The sequence below is a fragment of the Hoplias malabaricus genome, chromosome 9 (genome assembly GCF_029633855.1).
Source record: "Hoplias malabaricus isolate fHopMal1 chromosome 9, fHopMal1.hap1, whole genome shotgun sequence".
Classification (NCBI taxonomy): Eukaryota; Metazoa; Chordata; class Actinopteri; order Characiformes; family Erythrinidae; genus Hoplias; species Hoplias malabaricus.
In genome coordinates, this window is record NC_089808.1 from 26,081,200 (window position 1) to 26,097,883 (window position 16,684).

The window sequence follows — 16,684 nt, forward strand, 5'->3', positions numbered from 1 at the left end:
ATTTCATTAAATCCATTGAAATTTCATAAAATTCTTCTATATTTTTTGCTATTATTAGCCCATTGTCAGCAAAGAAGAGTGCATAAATCTTTATGATTTTGTTTTCAAATCCTTTTCCTCTTCTTTTTAGTTCATTTATTATTCTATATGTTATTAATTTGAATAATGTAGTAGACTCTGTGCATCCTCTTGGTAGCAGATGACATGCATTATACTGTATAGTAACTTCTTGCTGACATAGTGCGTTGTAAGATGACTTGTGATTGGGGCAATTGGAGAGACAATGAATGTGATTGGTGCATAGATTAATAAAAAAAATCATTTTTATTAGTGTACTGTAAAGTATTTATTAGACTAGGTGCCTAAAAATATTTTCTTATGATGTGTAAATACATTTTTTTTTATTATTTACATGTATTAGACTAGGCCTGTAGGTGACAAAATATATCATTTACAAGTATTTCATACATACAGTACATGTATTGTTCATGTCCACATCCGAGTGAAATTTACTTACGCTAAATCATAGCTTAGGAATTACTCTATTAAAGAAACTAGTAGAATATTACATGTAGTTCCAGCTGAAAAACATTATAGAATGACTGTTTAATGCAAAGGGTGGGTTGTTATCTGTAACTGGGGGGGGGGTTTAAAAGTCCAAATACTTGTTAAATACATTAACAAGTAAACGATGGATCACTGTAGTATATTTGACTGCCTTGACTTTCCACAGTTTTCGTAGTCATTTAGTCACAAGTGTGTTTATTTGCTTTAATAGTCTAAAGTATAAATACAATCCAGACTTCTCTTAAGTTGCTACTGTTAGTTAAAATAAATTTTATATTTAAAAATGTGGTTCATATTTGACGCAAAGATTAAGGACAGTGTGTGATGATTTAGATAAGCAGTTAGCACCATGCTAATTGATGAAGTACAGTTTTCTCGGCTGATCTGAGTTTGTGCTACATTAGCATATGCTAGCATGTATTTCTCTGGTGCAGATGGAGCTGATTGTTCTCTCTGTCCCTCAGGACTGAGAGAATGAGGGTGAAATTCTTTCTCTCTCTCGCTCTCTGGCCATAAGCGAGAGGATGCAAACTATTCCTTTGTGGCACAGTTAGCATGGTGATTAGCCTAATCTGCCATTTATGAACCCACAAGTGTCGTTACATTTATTAGATATTAGCAGCATAACCAGCACCAGCTGAAATGATCAGGATTAAAATAATCTACATTAACTGCCATAAAGCAAAATCCCAAACTAACATTTACAACCTGGACTACTTTAACAAATTACCATTAGGGACTTTCAGCACTCAGTGGTGTGTCTGTCTGTTTGTATTGTATTTTAAATGTAAAGTGTGTGTGTGTGTGTGTGTGTGTGTGTGTGTGTGAAATGTAACAGGGCTGTTTGAAACTTGGTGTCTTTGTGTGTGTTGTGTCTGCACACTGAGTGACCGGAGCCTGTGGAGAATGCTGTCTGCTTCAGGATTGATTTCTCTCTCTCTCTCTCTCTCTCTCTCTCTCGGTAACTGACCTTTAGAGATGACGGAGTGTTCAGACGCTTGTTCAGATGCTGCATGATTAAAAGTGAGATCTAACCCATGTAATCTTTTCCTAGTTACAATCCTTGACTCTCAGGTCATTCCTGTCCCTCTGGAGCGTCCGGATCAGTGTTTCATCACCATTTCTTACCGCCCCATGACCCCGCACACCCTTACCACCACCTCTCCCTTACTCCTTCCACCCCCGACCCCCCACACCTTGTACTGTATCTCCACCCTCCATCTTATCTCCACGCTTTCCACAGTTTATTTGTTCAGTAATGACTGATCAAACAATGGCTTTGGTTGCTAAGCGACACTGTTCCCATGATAAACAGTTGTTTCTCTCTCGCTCTATCACTCTTTCTCTTCTCTTCCTCTCCCCCCCTCCATTCCTCTGTCCCATTCTCTTGCTCTCTCATGCAGATGCAGAGACTATATACATTTTTGTATAATCCCTTGTCTCTGTTGTTTGTGGGTTTTCTGCATGTGTGAGTTTTTGGAAAGTATTGTCTTTGGCATTTTTTTGTATTTGCCATTTCGTACCCTCCTCCAAAAGATACATAATGCAGTTTCTTCAGTGCTGAGCCTGGAGTAGCAGTGACAGGAGCTCTCTTCTCCCTATTACAGCTCAATAGAGAATCACAATGATTTTGAAGCTGTGATTTTAATGTAAAAGTATTACGTAGTGTTGCTTTAAAGTGCCAATACCAAGGAAACCTCAAGGACTAAAGAATTGGAGTGAAATGTGTGGTGGACACACTCCAACACCTCCATCATCTCCACCCACTCCATCATTTCTATCATCTCTACCCACTAAATCATTTCTGTCATCCCCACCCACTCCATCATTTCTGTCATCCACGCCCACTCCATCATCTCCATCACCTCTATCACCTCCATCATCTCCACCCATTTAATCACCTCCACCCACTCTATCATCTCCATCACCTCCATCATCTCCACCCACTCCATCATTTCTATCATCTCCAACCACTCCACCATTTTCACCAACTCCATCATCTCCACACATTCCATCATCTCCACCCTTTCCTAATCTCCAAACTCTCCATCACCTCCATCATCTCCACTTACTCAATCACCTCCACCCACTCCATCATCTCCATCACATCAATCATCTCCAGCTACAGCTATATATATATTCAGTCTGTGAAGCTGAGAAATAAAAAGGTGATGCAGGAACAAATGGAGACTCAGCAGAATGAATGCTTTAGTTTAAATTGACTATGTAAATGAAGCTTTATTTCCAGTGATATCCTTTCATGCAAACAATAATACAGATTTGTCCTCTGTAACCTCGGCCACAGTAAATAAATAAAAAAATAAATAGATAGATAAATAAATTAAAAAATGAGCCGAAACACAACTGTATTTCAGCTCATTTATGATTTACATAAAAGTTACATAAATAACTGAATAATTAATGAAGAACAGCACATTGTCATCACACACTTCAGCTTTCATCTATTTTACACACACATACACACTATCTTTTCACAGGATCCATAGTGTAAACCTCAGTGCTAAGCACCAGTCACAGGCAGTTCCCTCTCCATAAAAACAGGTCACTCACTTTCCTTCAACCACAGTCAAACATCCGATTAACTCCTGAACAGCTTCATAAATACACCGAGTCGCACCCACACCTTGCTGTTCAGCCGATCTGTAGATAACCCTCTCATTTCACTCTCATCACTTTGTCAGAAAATCCTCCCAGCCTTAAAACCACACACAAGGCATTTGGACTACACTCAAAAATATACTTCACCCTTTTCTCCATTCACACTTTCAGAATTCTAGAAACATTATATTAGTTCAGTTTATAATTCACACTTTACTAAAAGCTGAATGAATATTACAAACATATCAGAGTCTCAGTGTGTGCACAGACCTGTACGAGGACTATTTAGTGGGAAAGACAAATGTTAGAGCAGTGGATCTGGAACTTAGACTCCTGAAACCTGAGAGGTCATCTGAAAACTGCCAGTCAACCCAGAGATGAAGCTCCCGCCACAGGCACTGAAACAGTTCGAGCTGATTGCTGCAATGCCTATGTAGCACAGATTTTGTTTCTTGAGCTTTTTTCTCTTTGGCTTGCCATAGTACGACTAGTCAAAAATGCGTCCTATGTAATTTTTAAACACAATTTCAACAATGACTGGATCTAACATTCCAGCCATTCCACATTTCCATAAGCCATTCCACAGAGCATTCCAGCGACTATTCATTTAACATCTATCATTCCATTTAACATTCCAAGTGTCATTCCAGTCATCACTCTGGCTGTTATTGATTTTTCTAAGATTCTTGATATAATTCCAGGGTGGGATGGTGGCACTGCAGGTAGTGTCTCTGTCACAGCTTCAGGCTCCTGGAGGTTGTGGGTTCGAGTCCCGCTCCGGGTGACTGTCTGTGAGGAGTGTGGTGTGTTCTCCCCGTGTCTGCGTGGGTTTCCTCCGGGTGCTCCGGTTTCCTCCCATGCTCCAAAACCACACGTTGGTAGGTGGATTGGAGACTCACAAGTGTCCGTAGGTGTGAGTGTGTGAGTGAATGTGTGAGTGTGTGTCACCCTGTGAAGGACTGGTGCCCCCTCCAGGGTGTGTTCCTGCTTTACCCCAGTGATTCCAGGCAGGCTCTGGACCCACAGCCACCCTGGACTGGATAAGGGTTACAGACACTGAATGAATGAATGAATGATATCATTCCAGTTTCACCCAGTGTCCTTTTTTTTCAGATCCCTGCAGTGTGAATGTCAGAGTTAAATGCCATGGGTTTTAAGAAGAAAATGGTGAGAGAACCACAGGAACATGAATAGTTCTCTCCAGAATGTTCTGGACAGAATAAATGGAAAAAGCAGTTCAGTGAGAGGATAATTGTCAAGACATTAGAAACAAAACTGTGGTGAATTTCCACAGGGACAAGACAACTGGAACAGAAATGTGTGCTCTAGAGTATGTGTATTGTTAGTGTTTTAGTGTGATAGTACTGGGTTACTGTAGTGTTACTGTGGTAATGTTAGTGTGAGAGTGTAGTGTTACTGTCTTAGTGTGATAGTGTAGTGTTAAAGTGTTAGTGTATTGTTAGTGTGATAGTGTGTTGTTAGTGTGTTGTTGTGATAGTGTGGTGTTAGTGTTTTGTAGTGATATATTAGTCTTAGTGTGGTAGTGTAGTGTTAGTGTGATGGCGTGGTGTCATTGTAGTTTTAGAGTGATAGTGCAGTGTCTGTGTAGTTTTAGAGTGTTAGTGCTGTGTCAGAGTAGTTTTAGGGTGATAGTGCAATGTCAGTGTAGTGTTAGTGTGATAGTGTAGTGTCATTGTAGTTTTAGAGTGATAGTGCAGTGTCATTGTAGTTTTAGAGTGATTGTGCAGTGTCTGTGTAGTTTTAGAGTGTTAAATGTGTGCTCTAGAGTATGTGTATTGTTAGTGTTTTAGTGTGATATTACTGGGTTACTGTAGTGTTACTGTGGTAATGTTAGTGTGAGAGTGTAGTGTTACTGTCTTAGTGTGATAGTGTAGTGTTAAAGTGTTAGTGTATTGTTAGTGTGATAGTGTGGTGTTAGTGTGTTGTAGTGTTAGTGTGATAGTGTGGTATTAGTGTGATAGTGTACTGGTAGAGTGTTAGTGTGTTGTAGTGTTAGTGTGATAGTGTGGTGTTAGTGTGTTGTAGTGTTAGTGTGAGAGTGTGGTGTTAGTGTGTTGTAGTGATAGTGTGGTGTTAGTGTGTTGTAGTGTTAGTGTGATAGTGTGGTGTTAGTGTGTTGTAGTGATATTGTAGTCTTAGTGTGGTAGTGTAGTGGTAGTGTGATGGTGTGGTGTTAGTGCATTGTAGTGTTAGTGTGATAGTGTAGTGTCATTGTAGTTTTAGCGTGTTAGTGCTGTGTCAGAGTAGTTTTAGGGTGATACTGCAATGTCAGTGTAGTGTTAGTGTGATAGTGTAGTGTCATTGTAGTTTTAGAGTGATAGTGCAGTGTCTGTGTAGTTTTAGAGTGTTAGTCCAATGTCATTGTAGTTTGTGTTAGTGCAGAGTCATTGTAGTTTTGTAGTGTTAGTGCAGTGTCAGAGTAGTTTTAGTGTTAGTCCAGTATCAGTGTAGTTTTAGAGTGTTAGTGCAGTACGTGTGTAGTTTTAGAGTGATAGTGCAGTGTCAGTGTAGTTGTAGAGTGTTAGTGCAGTACGTGTGTAGTTTTAGAGTGATAGTGCAGTGTCAGTGCAGTTTTAGAGTGTTAGTGCAGTACGTGTGTAGTTTTAGAGTGATAGTGCAGTGTCAGTGTAGTTGTAGAGTGTTAGTGCAGTACGTGTGTAGTTTTAGAGTGATAGTGCAGTGTCAGTGTAGTTTTAGAGTGTTAGTGCAGTGCCATTGTGGTTTTAGAGTGATAGTGCAGTGTCAGTGTAGTAGTAGAGTGTTAGTGCAGTACGTGTGTAGTTTTAGAGTGATAGTGCAGTGTCAGTGTAGTTTTAGAGTGTTAGTGCAGTGCCATTGTGGTTTTAGAGTGATAGTTCAATGTAGTTTTAGAGTGTTAGTGTGTCTTAGTATGTGTAGCGTTATGTAGTGGTAGGTGTAATGTTAGCATGTGTTTTGTGTTAGTGTATGTGTGTTATTGTGTGTGGGTTATTGTTTGAGTGTTTTGTGTTAGTGTATTTGTGTTATTCTGTGAGTGTGCACTGTTAGTGGATGTGTGATATTGTGTGTGGGTTATTGTTTGAGTGTGCTGGGTGTGTGTGTTTTGTGTTAGTGCATGGGTGTCATTCTGTGAGTGTGTCTCTGTGTGTGTGTTAGGGTTAGTTCAGTAACACTCAATAAATCTCCGAACAGTTCACTGTTTAAAATGTGTATTCACCTCAGCAGCGCTGCCTTAAAAACCACCTTAATCCAGAACCTTTCACTCCTTTATTGAGTTCAGGGTTTGATTTTCAGGGAAGGCTAAATCAGAGCATAATCCTTATACACTGTGTGACATGATGTACAGTAATAATAATTGCAACATTGAAATCTAAGAATAAATATATGCACAAGTCCCTCCATGTCTCTGAAAGACGATTGTAAAAAGATCTTGTTTTGGACGGAAACCCCCCAAAGTTTCTGGGTTGTTCTGACCGCAGTGTGGTCCATAACGTTGGTCAGTAAACTCTGTTAAAGACAATCTATTCATTGTGAAAATACAGATTCAACAACGCACTTAACAGTTATACAATAACTGCAGTTCCTCTATTGCTGAAGATCATTTTTAGCTTCAGGGAAAAAACAAACAAGATTCATAGGTTTTTATGCAAGAAATCCAAAGCCGAGCCCGAACCCCAATAAACTCCATTTCAAAGGCATCCCTCGTTCTGTTCTGCACATTAACGTTTGCAGCGTCTCATCAACTCTAATATATTTATAGATAAATAAAACTGTTAATATACAAAAATAACTGTTTACATTTTGCTGGCTGCTCTTCTGAAGGCACTTAATACAAAATAATCTGAGAACAGCATTTTTCTCCAGAGCAACTTGAGGAAAAGAAAACATCTCACATTGCACATGTTCCTGAAGAGTCTTACCATTTCTGTTCTGATTAAATTCTGCCGCTATGTGTTTGATGTGGGACATTCTAAAACTGATAAGATCTCTCCAGCACGTCAATGTAATCCACCTTGGTTTTGAGTCTAGCCCTGAGCTCGGGGTAATCGCTCGGGCTTTGATTGAGACAGACTGTCCTCGTCCCTCCGATCGTGAGTGACTGAGCTGGTCTGACATCCAGATCCGGAGGAGGGTATTCCGGAGGGTAATCCAGAGGAGGAAGGACTTGCCTCTCTGACACATCGCTGAATCTCGGAGAACCGAACAGACTATCCACAAAGCCCACTTTTGGGGTGGGTCCCTGGCTGTCGATGATGGTGGGACACAGAACTCCATTTCCCTGCAGTCCGGCGATGGTGTTTATGGGAGAGCTGCTGACAGCCATTGTCCACTCCTTCTCCTTCTCCAGCAGAGTTCGGTAGTTGGATCCATTGTCCCCAGGCTCTGAAAGTGTTGTGTTTCTCTGATCACTGTTGTAGATGGAGTTCCCACACACATGCGCGGAGGGTGCAGCGATGCAGTCATACACATGGTTAGAGGGAGGAGTTTCAGGAAGAGTGGGTGGTGGCTCAGTGAAGATCCCACACTCCATCTGAATTCCTGTCAATCCCACCTCTCCTTGCTTTCGGAAAGGCAGTTTCTCTCGCTTCTTTAGGGCGTACGCACACATTGCAGCGGCCGCAAAGAACGCAGACACGAGCAGAACCAGAAGGCTGAGGATCAGGACTGACAGTGGGATGGAGCCTTTTGGAGGGTGAGGCCCAGGAAACGAAGTGGAAATCCCTTTATCCCTTTCCTCCGGAGACGGGGAAGTCTGCAGCAGGTCCAAGCAGATGATCTCCGCACTCAGAGAGCGTAAATCCCTTCCGTTCATCTGTTCAGGAGTTTTACATAGCACTTCCCCGACAATAACCACGGAGCTCAGGGTGTCCAGCCACTCTCTGAGAGGGATGATGTCACAGGAGCAGTCCCAGGGATTCTGGTTCAGATCGATCTGGACCACGGCATGAAGGTGCTCCAGAACACCACTCACTGGCAGGTGATGGAAATAATTATTGCGTAAGTTCAGTCGAGAGAGGGATGTTCCCTCAAAGGCTCTGACGGGCAGCATCCGCAGTAGGTTGTTGTTCAGAAACAGCAACTGGAGAGTGGGCATCAGGCTGAAAGCTGCCGGCTGGATTTCTCGTATCTCATTATACTCAAAATAAAGATAACGCAGACTCAGGAGCCCATGAAACATGTCCAGTGTTAGCTTCTCAATGTTATTCCCATTCAGATACAGGCTTCTCAAATTGGGCAGATTAGAAAAAGCTCCCTCCTGAATATAAAATATTTGGTTGTTTCCCAAGTGCAGCAAGTCAAGGCTAGAAAAGTTCCAGAAATCTGATTTGTGAATCCTCTGGATCAGATTCCCACTCAGATAAAGCTTCTTCGCATTCAGTGGACGCGGCATTAACTCGGACACATTCCGAAATCCATTCTCTTTACAGTTGACTGTTAAACCCAGGTCATTAATGTGCAAATTACAGGTACATCCAATCGGACAGATGATGGGAATGGGGGGTCTGGTCTGATATCCGGCAATCGGAGGCTGGTTGGGGAAAGCGCTGCGAGGAGTGGGTGGAGTCTTAGAGGGTCTAGGTCTTTTTGTAGGTTTTGGTGGCCTTTCCCTCTGTTCCACAGAGGAAACAGTGTTCTGATTGGAGGAGAACATAGAAGACGGCTTAGTGGGTCGGACCCGGCCAGTGTTGGGGGGTAAATGCGGGATACCGATGCTTGCCTCCACTTCAGCGTCTGTTAACGTAGGACAAAGCTCAGAGCGTTTGATCTCACGTAGATCTTTTCCGTGAAGATGAAAGGGATATTCACAGGTGATCTCTCCCACCACTGCTGTGTACGGAATCCGCTCCAGCCAGGCCTGCAGCTGGACGATCTCGCACACACAATTCCAGGGATTGTCCTCCAGCTGGATCTCCATCAGGCTCCGACCGACGTATTCCAGCGTGCCTCTGTAGGCCAGAGTCTTCAGGCGATTTCCTCGTAAATCCAAGTGTGTCAGAGACACAGATCTGAAAAGAAAAGTGGGCAGAACAGGTATCAAATTGTCATTGAGAATGAGGACCCGGAGCTTGTGGAGGTTCCGGAAAGCTCCACTGTCTATTCTCTTGATGACGTTGTAATCCGCCTGGAGATATTCCAGACTCTCCAGCCCCAGGAACGTGTCATTACGAAACACCTCCAACTTGTTCTCATGGAGATAAAGTCTCTTTAGGGAGCTTAAGCCATGAAAGGCTCCCACGTGAATGTCCTGCAGTGCGTTGTTGCCCAGATTAATAGCGATGGCATTGTTAAGATGCAGGAAGCTGTTGAAGTAGAGCTTCCGTAAGGAGTTTTTCTGCAGATATAATTTAAAGGGCCTGAGCCAGGACTGAGCCACCTGGCTGACGTTGGTAAATCCTTTACTGTCGCAGTGCACATGGAACAGTCCCTCTTTCACCTCACAGTAACACGGCTCGAAACAAGGCTCGTCTATTTCCTCTGACTCGTCCAGCAGAGGGATCGGGGTAGTCCGGCCGAGAACCACTGAGCTCAGCAGGGTGAGCCACAGCATCTCTCCAAATACCGTCGTATACATGGCACCGAGAGCTTCCTCACTGCAGCCAAAACAGAAAGAACAACAGCAAAGGCTTTAGGTGGAACAGAAAAAAATAATGAACAACAATCATCAGGATCTGAGCTCCACAGTGGAGATGACCATCATTTACAGCTGCTCATTAATTTTTCAGGATTTCAGAGATATTGATTGGCTGTGCTGTACTGCATGTGCTGTCTCCAGCAGCTCTCAGAGTCCATGAATAAAAACCCCTGTCTTGCTGCTGAGGGAGTGACTGTATCTGAGATTGTGTGTGTGTGATGGGGGCGGTGAGACTGGGTTGCTATGATGGGAGAATCTCCTGAACAGCGTCTCCTCCTGAGGCCGTTATTTACTAATGCAGAATTCTGAGGAATGTGAGGAGAATGGCTATCGATTTGAAGATAGTCGCTGAAATCTGCCCTCAGAGCCGCATTGTGCTCCTGGTGAAATCAGCAGCACTTCTGCGGCGATGTAAAGCTTTAACATTTATGCAAACGCAGCTCTCCGGATTTTAGTGAGAGGCAGGTTCAGAAAAAAGGCGACTATTCAGCTCCGCAAGAAAAAAAACACTGCGACTGGAGTCTAATGGGAAGCGTCACACCTCACAAAAGGAGCTCTATACTGACTGCAGCAACACATCTCCTCTCGGACAGCAACGCTACGGATTCTCAGGAGAGACACCAACACAAACACTGACACAACACCAACACCACCACAGACACAACTCTGACACAACACCAACACCACCACCGACACAAACACTGACACACCAACACAACACAGGCACAATGCCAACACTGACACAACACCAACACAACACTGGAATAAACACAGACACATCCACTGACACAAAACCAACACAACACTAACACCACCACAGACACAAACACAGGCACAATGCCAACACTGCCACAACACCAACACAACCACTGCCACAGACACAACACCGACACAGCCACTGCCACAACACAGACACAACACCAACACAGCCACTGCCAGAACACAGACACAACACCAACACAACCACAGACACAACACAGACACATCACCAACACAACCACAGACACAACACAGACACTTCACCAACACAACCACAGACACAACAACAACACAACCACTGTCACAACACCAACATAACCACTGCCACAACACCAACATAACCACTGCCACAACACAAACACAGCCACTGCCAGACCACAGACACAACACCAACACAACCACAGACACAACACCAACACAACCACAGACACAACACCAACACAACCACTGCCAGACCACAGACACAACACCAACGCAACCACAGACACAACACCAACACAACCACTGCCACAACACAGACACAACACCAACACAACCACTGCCACAATACAGACACAACACCAACACAACCACTGCCACAACACAGACACAACACCAACACAACCACTGCCAGACCACAGACACAACACCAACACAACCACTGCCAGACCACAGACACAACCACTGCCAGACCACAGACACAACACCAACACAACCACTGCCACAACACAGACACAACACCAACACAACCACTGCCAGAACACAGACACAACCACTGCCACAACACAGACACAACACCAACACAACCACTGCCAGAACACAGACACAACAACACAACCACTGCCAGACCACAGACACAACAACACAACCACTGCCAGACTACAGACACAACACCAACACAACCACTGCCAGACCACAGACACAACACCAACACAACCACTGACAAAACGCAGACACAACACCAACACAATCACAGACATAACACCAACACAACCACAGACACAACACCAACACAACCACAGACATAACACAGACACAACACCAACACAACCACAGACATAACACCAACACAACCACAGACACAACACCAACACAACCACTGCCAGACCACAGACACAACACCAACGCAACCACAGACACAACACCAACACAACCACTGCCACAACACAGACACAACACCAACACAACCACTGCCACAACACCAACACAACCACTGCCACAACACAGACACAACCAGACAAAACGCAGACACAACACCAACACAACCACAGACACAACCACTGACAAAACGCAGACACAACGCCAACACAACCACAGACACAACACCAACACAACCACTGACAAAACACAGACACAACACCAACACAACCACTGCCACAACACAGACACAACCAGACAAAACGCAGACACAACACCAACACAACCACAGACACAACCACTGACAAAACGCAGACACAACGCCAACACAACCACAGACACAACCACTGACAAAACGCAGACACAACGCCAACACAACCACAGACACAACACCAACACAACCACTGACACAACACCAACACAACCACTGACACAACACAGACATAACACCAACCCAAAACAGACACAATCCCCAGAAAGAACAACACTGAAACACAGACACAACCTCCATCATATGTGCCAGCCATATCGCCAGCCCTGTTATCTCAGGCAGAGCAGCTGGTAAGGGAACAGGGCTCTGCTGCTAACGGTCGAAGAAGCTGAGAATCACGGAAGACACTGAAGCGTTACTCACTGTATTCTGTGTTAGGTTCCAGTACTAAGGGCCATGGTTCTCTCTTGGTTCTCTCTGAAGAACGTGACAGGACTGCAGCCGTTCTCGTTTTTTCTTCCCTCTGTCTTTCCGTTTTTTTTCAGAGCAGCTCTGCTTCCCTCAGCTTCAGCCGACACCGCAAACCTCTCTCTCTCTCCTCTCCTCTTCTCCCTTTCTATGTCTCTCTCTCTATATCTCCTCTCTCTCTCGCTACCTCCCTCCTCCTCTGTCTCTCCCTCTCTGCCACCCCCTCCCTCATCTCTCTCTCTCGCTGCTGTCCTTCTGAAAGGCAAGCTCTTTCTTCTCCGTTGTTTGTCAGTATCTTATCGTCTGAATTCTTTTGCGGGATATGAACAGTAATGAAAATCATCTCAATAGTAATGGTCAACTTCTGTATTATTTATTAATACAACCCTATTAATAAATTATTATTAACAAATGTTCATACAAAAATATATAATATTAAATGTATAATAATATAATAGGCGTTTGCACCGTTCTCCTGGCTCCCCTCATATCTGCCCCTCCCTTATTTTACTCTCTCGGTATTTCTCTGTATCTCTCTCTCTTTATTAGCCTGTAAACTGAGAAGCCTCTCGCTGCAGCCTGTAGGAAGGCGGAGTTGGACATCCAACCCCGCCCACATCCAACCCCGCCCTCTCACCACGTCAGAAGCCACGCCCGTGCCCAGTGACTTTTCTATGTCCCAAATGGTGCTCTAGTCACTAATAGTACACTATTTTAAGGTAGTGTCCGAAATCGTTCCCTACCCTCGTGAATTCGAACACAGCTCATGCTCGCGCCCTAAAAACTCTCAAACAGAACGTTTTTACGGAAAAAGTAACAGCGCACGTTATGTCGGTGAGTAAAAACATTTAGTTTGTAAGTATAATTACAAAGCTCGTTGTTGTCAGTGTTTTTGCTAGATACACGAACACGTTATAAATACGTTATTTCAGTATGTACCAGTAGGGTCATAGATAAATACACGAATATTCAACTGCGGCACGCGTGTCGTATGTGGTTGATTTAGCCAAATAATTAACAGAGTTACTGATATTTAATTACACACAGAAAAAAACTTGCTTATAATATTGCCTCCGTGTAAGTAACAAGACTTTTGACTTAAAGAAAAGCTCACAAATGTAGTTACAATGAACCTGAATATCACAGATAAACTGTAATCTCCTTTAATGTTTTATTGTTTTTTTTTTTCAGCGTCCACGTTCAGGCCACTTTTGACCCTTCAATGTTCAGTGTTCTCAGCTGTCTGCATGGTATGTTTCAGTATGCACTCTACATGGCCCTTGGTTGGCCTTTTGACTTCAGTCAGGTGATTACTTCAGATTAGGACTTTTTTGAGGATATTCCAGTAAGGCTTTAAACTGCATTCTGAACTTTGTCATTTGTCTGTTAGAGTGACATCCCACAGCTCCGTAGGTGGTGGTGCCGATTACTTTTAGGGAGCATGTGACCTGCAGGGTTTATATACACCTGTTACTAAATAACAAACAAAAATATTTACACACACATGCAGCTGTCTCTTCAGACACATTGTACATTGTACTGTGATGTTTTGCATTTTGGAGAGAGCACTTGTTAAAGTCGTTGTATTGAGTTATTTACATTGGTTTTGTTTCATTGGTAAATTGCAAACAACGTAATGTTTGTAAATGTAGCTGATAAACCGAATTTTCAGTTAACTTACATCATTTAAATTCCAACTGTATTTTAGAACGGTGAGCTCTAATGAACAAGGAAAGGCCAGTAAACACAAGAAGGGAAAGACTGAGGAGCGTTCAAGGTCTGATGGTTTATTTGAATTTATAAGGGCACATGTCAGTGTGTAACCAGTGTGACTTAAAAGCAGTTATTTACAGCATCTGATGAGCTCAAATTAGACATGGTCCATTGTTAAATAGTATTTATATTAATTTCAGTCTGGATTTCACCTTGTTTTTTTCTGTTAACAGTAAAGGAGACAGAATGTTTACCGTCTCCATTGACCAGGTGTTTATTATGTGTCTGTTCTTGAAGCTGAACTGGGGATTTCAACTTTCATTTTGCTTAATGTGCAATAGTCTTCACAAATGAGAAAATTGGGGTTTGTTTTAATATATTAATTGGGATGTAGGTTCTGTGGTAAATTTATATTTAGCTTTTTTGTTTCACTAAATTTAAATAAACTGTAAAACAGTGTCTGCACTCTTCTATAACGTCTTTAACAGATGCCCCTCACGGTCCTGGAGCAGATTCTATTAGAGGTCGTCCTGGAATAGGGTGACCACGCTTTTTTAAAGCTCTCACTGGTGTGTCGCCTCTTCCGGGACACTGTTGGAAGACAATCATTCCGGGCCCAAGCACATTTTCAGTGGCTTGACAGTAAGTATAAAGTGCATTATTGTATTTCAGTAAACTTTATTTTAAGATGTTTGTATTCCTTATAAGAAGAGGTGGTAATCTGATTATTAATTCTCTAATTCGACACGTACAGCTGTTGTGACTTGGAAACTCTACAGCACAGAATACAAACAACAGTTTCACACAGTGTATGGACTGGAGCGCTGCCTGTGCCGTAGAGAGACGTATAAAGACTGTTTACTGGGTTTGTGAACTGCGTATGAAGTTTGATAATTGTTTCTTTTGCCAGTGGTTGCAAAAAAGTTGACAAATAAATGTTTTATGATCAGAAGATTTTGTTGGAATTTTGCAGTCAAATGCAGTGTTGCTGGCTTTGATAATAATAATAATAATAATAATATAATAATAATAATAATATAAATACATATTAATTATACAGCATTTTTCAAGGAATCAAAGCATTGTGCATGCATTACGATACAGAGTACAGAGAACATCAAAAGACAGACAAGATAAGGAAGTAAAATAAGAGAACAAGTATGCTTCTGTTTATTATTTGTTGTCCACAACAAACAAGTTTATGAAGATTTGTGTGTGTGTGTGTATATATATATAGATATATATATAAAATGTTGTAAAGACTTGAAAATAAAATAATAAAACTACTGTGCCAGTTTTTCCTTGTCTTTAATACAGACTCCACACCCGTGACTTCACCACATTTTAGAGTTCTACATGCCAATGCCAATAAGGAGATTCTATTTGACTATATTTCAAGCGACCGCGACTGTAGGGAGTTGTGAATGGAGTGCTAAGTTGTGTAATGTGTTTCTCTTTCTTCTTATTGAAACCAATCCTGCACGACTGGACTTCTAAACATGTGTTATATTTTTTTTCTGCAGCATTTTCTTCACTCGGACATTTGGAATATTGTCATTAGAATCATTATCTCTTTAGTCTTTACTTTTATTTCACAGCCTGGCTAATTACCCTTAGACATCTCTAATTACTCACAGGCAGTAATTATTAGTCATTTATGAAATAAGTGGTACCTCTAATATTTGTGAATACTTATTTGTCTGAACCTCTAAACACAGACGTTTAAAAACATATGAAAATTGTATAAGCTTCTAATAAATTGTATGCAGACAAACAGCATCACCTATGGAAATCTGTGCGTTCTTAAAATTAGAAGATGTTCATGACCAGGCAGCGATGCTTATATTTTCAAGGCACTGTACACTTAATAGCACTGGATTTTATTATTGTTTTGCAGTCAGCTGTGCACTACATACACTACATAACAATCCATCATGTCATAGTTGGCATAACATTACCACTCGTTGTGGCTGAGTATGACCATTACGAATAATAAAATTAACGATTTTTGGGACAAGATATTAACTGAATGGAGAACAATATTTGAATGAATCCTGAAGGATATCCTCCGTTCACTCTACCATTCACAATAATAGTCTGCCAAGCACTGACAACAACGACAAAAGTTAAATCAAATCAGATATAAATCAGGTAATGTTTTTAACAGATACCCTCAGCGGAAAAACAAAAAAGCACCTGAACAGTGTAATAATTAATAAAAGACGTTAAATGCGTATTTAATGTGCTACTCAGTGTCGCTAAACATGTCTGCGTTCAAGTGCCACACAGTGCTTATTGAACACGTCAGTATTAGAAGGCGTGGCTGGATGTGGGCGGAGTTGGATGTGGGAGGAGTTGGATGTCCAACCCCGCCTTCCTACAGGCTGCAGCGAGACATACTTGTGTAAACTCGGTGGCTGTATGCAGTCATGACTGGTTGCCCTCACAGGGATTTCCTGTGATTCTGTGTGTGTGTATGTTCTGTAAAACAGAGCAGTCGCTTTGTCCCAGTGCAAGTGTATTACAGGGATTTATGAGGCTTTGGCATGTGTAAATAATATCGACTCTGAGTCAGAATCAAATGAATTGAATCGAGT

General features: G+C 42.2%; 1 protein-coding gene and 1 long non-coding RNA gene across 3 annotated transcripts; one reads left to right on the plus strand and one right to left on the minus strand.

Moving 5' to 3' along the window:
- Positions 1-6,447: 6,447 nt before the first annotated feature.
- Positions 6,448-12,514, minus strand: slitrk3b (SLIT and NTRK-like family, member 3b). The gene is made up of 2 exons (XM_066682136.1): positions 12,330-12,514; positions 6,448-9,779 (listed from the first exon to the last, which is right to left on the minus strand). Exon 2 carries the CDS (start codon positions 9,758-9,760, stop codon positions 7,157-7,159), a length of 2,604 nt encoding a protein of 867 aa, XP_066538233.1. The 5' UTR covers positions 9,761-9,779; positions 12,330-12,514; the 3' UTR covers positions 6,448-7,156.
- Positions 12,515-13,005: 491 nt separating this feature from the next.
- Positions 13,006-15,210, plus strand: LOC136707874 (uncharacterized). Of its 2 annotated transcripts, XR_010804255.1 has the most exons (5): positions 13,006-13,208; positions 13,566-13,624; positions 14,083-14,151; positions 14,576-14,729; positions 14,842-15,210. It is a non-coding gene; the product is annotated as an uncharacterized lncRNA (long non-coding RNA). The 2 variants fall into 2 exon arrangements; XR_010804254.1 differs by having other exon boundaries at positions 14,083-14,729.
- The last annotated feature ends 1,474 nt before the right edge of the window (positions 15,211-16,684 follow it).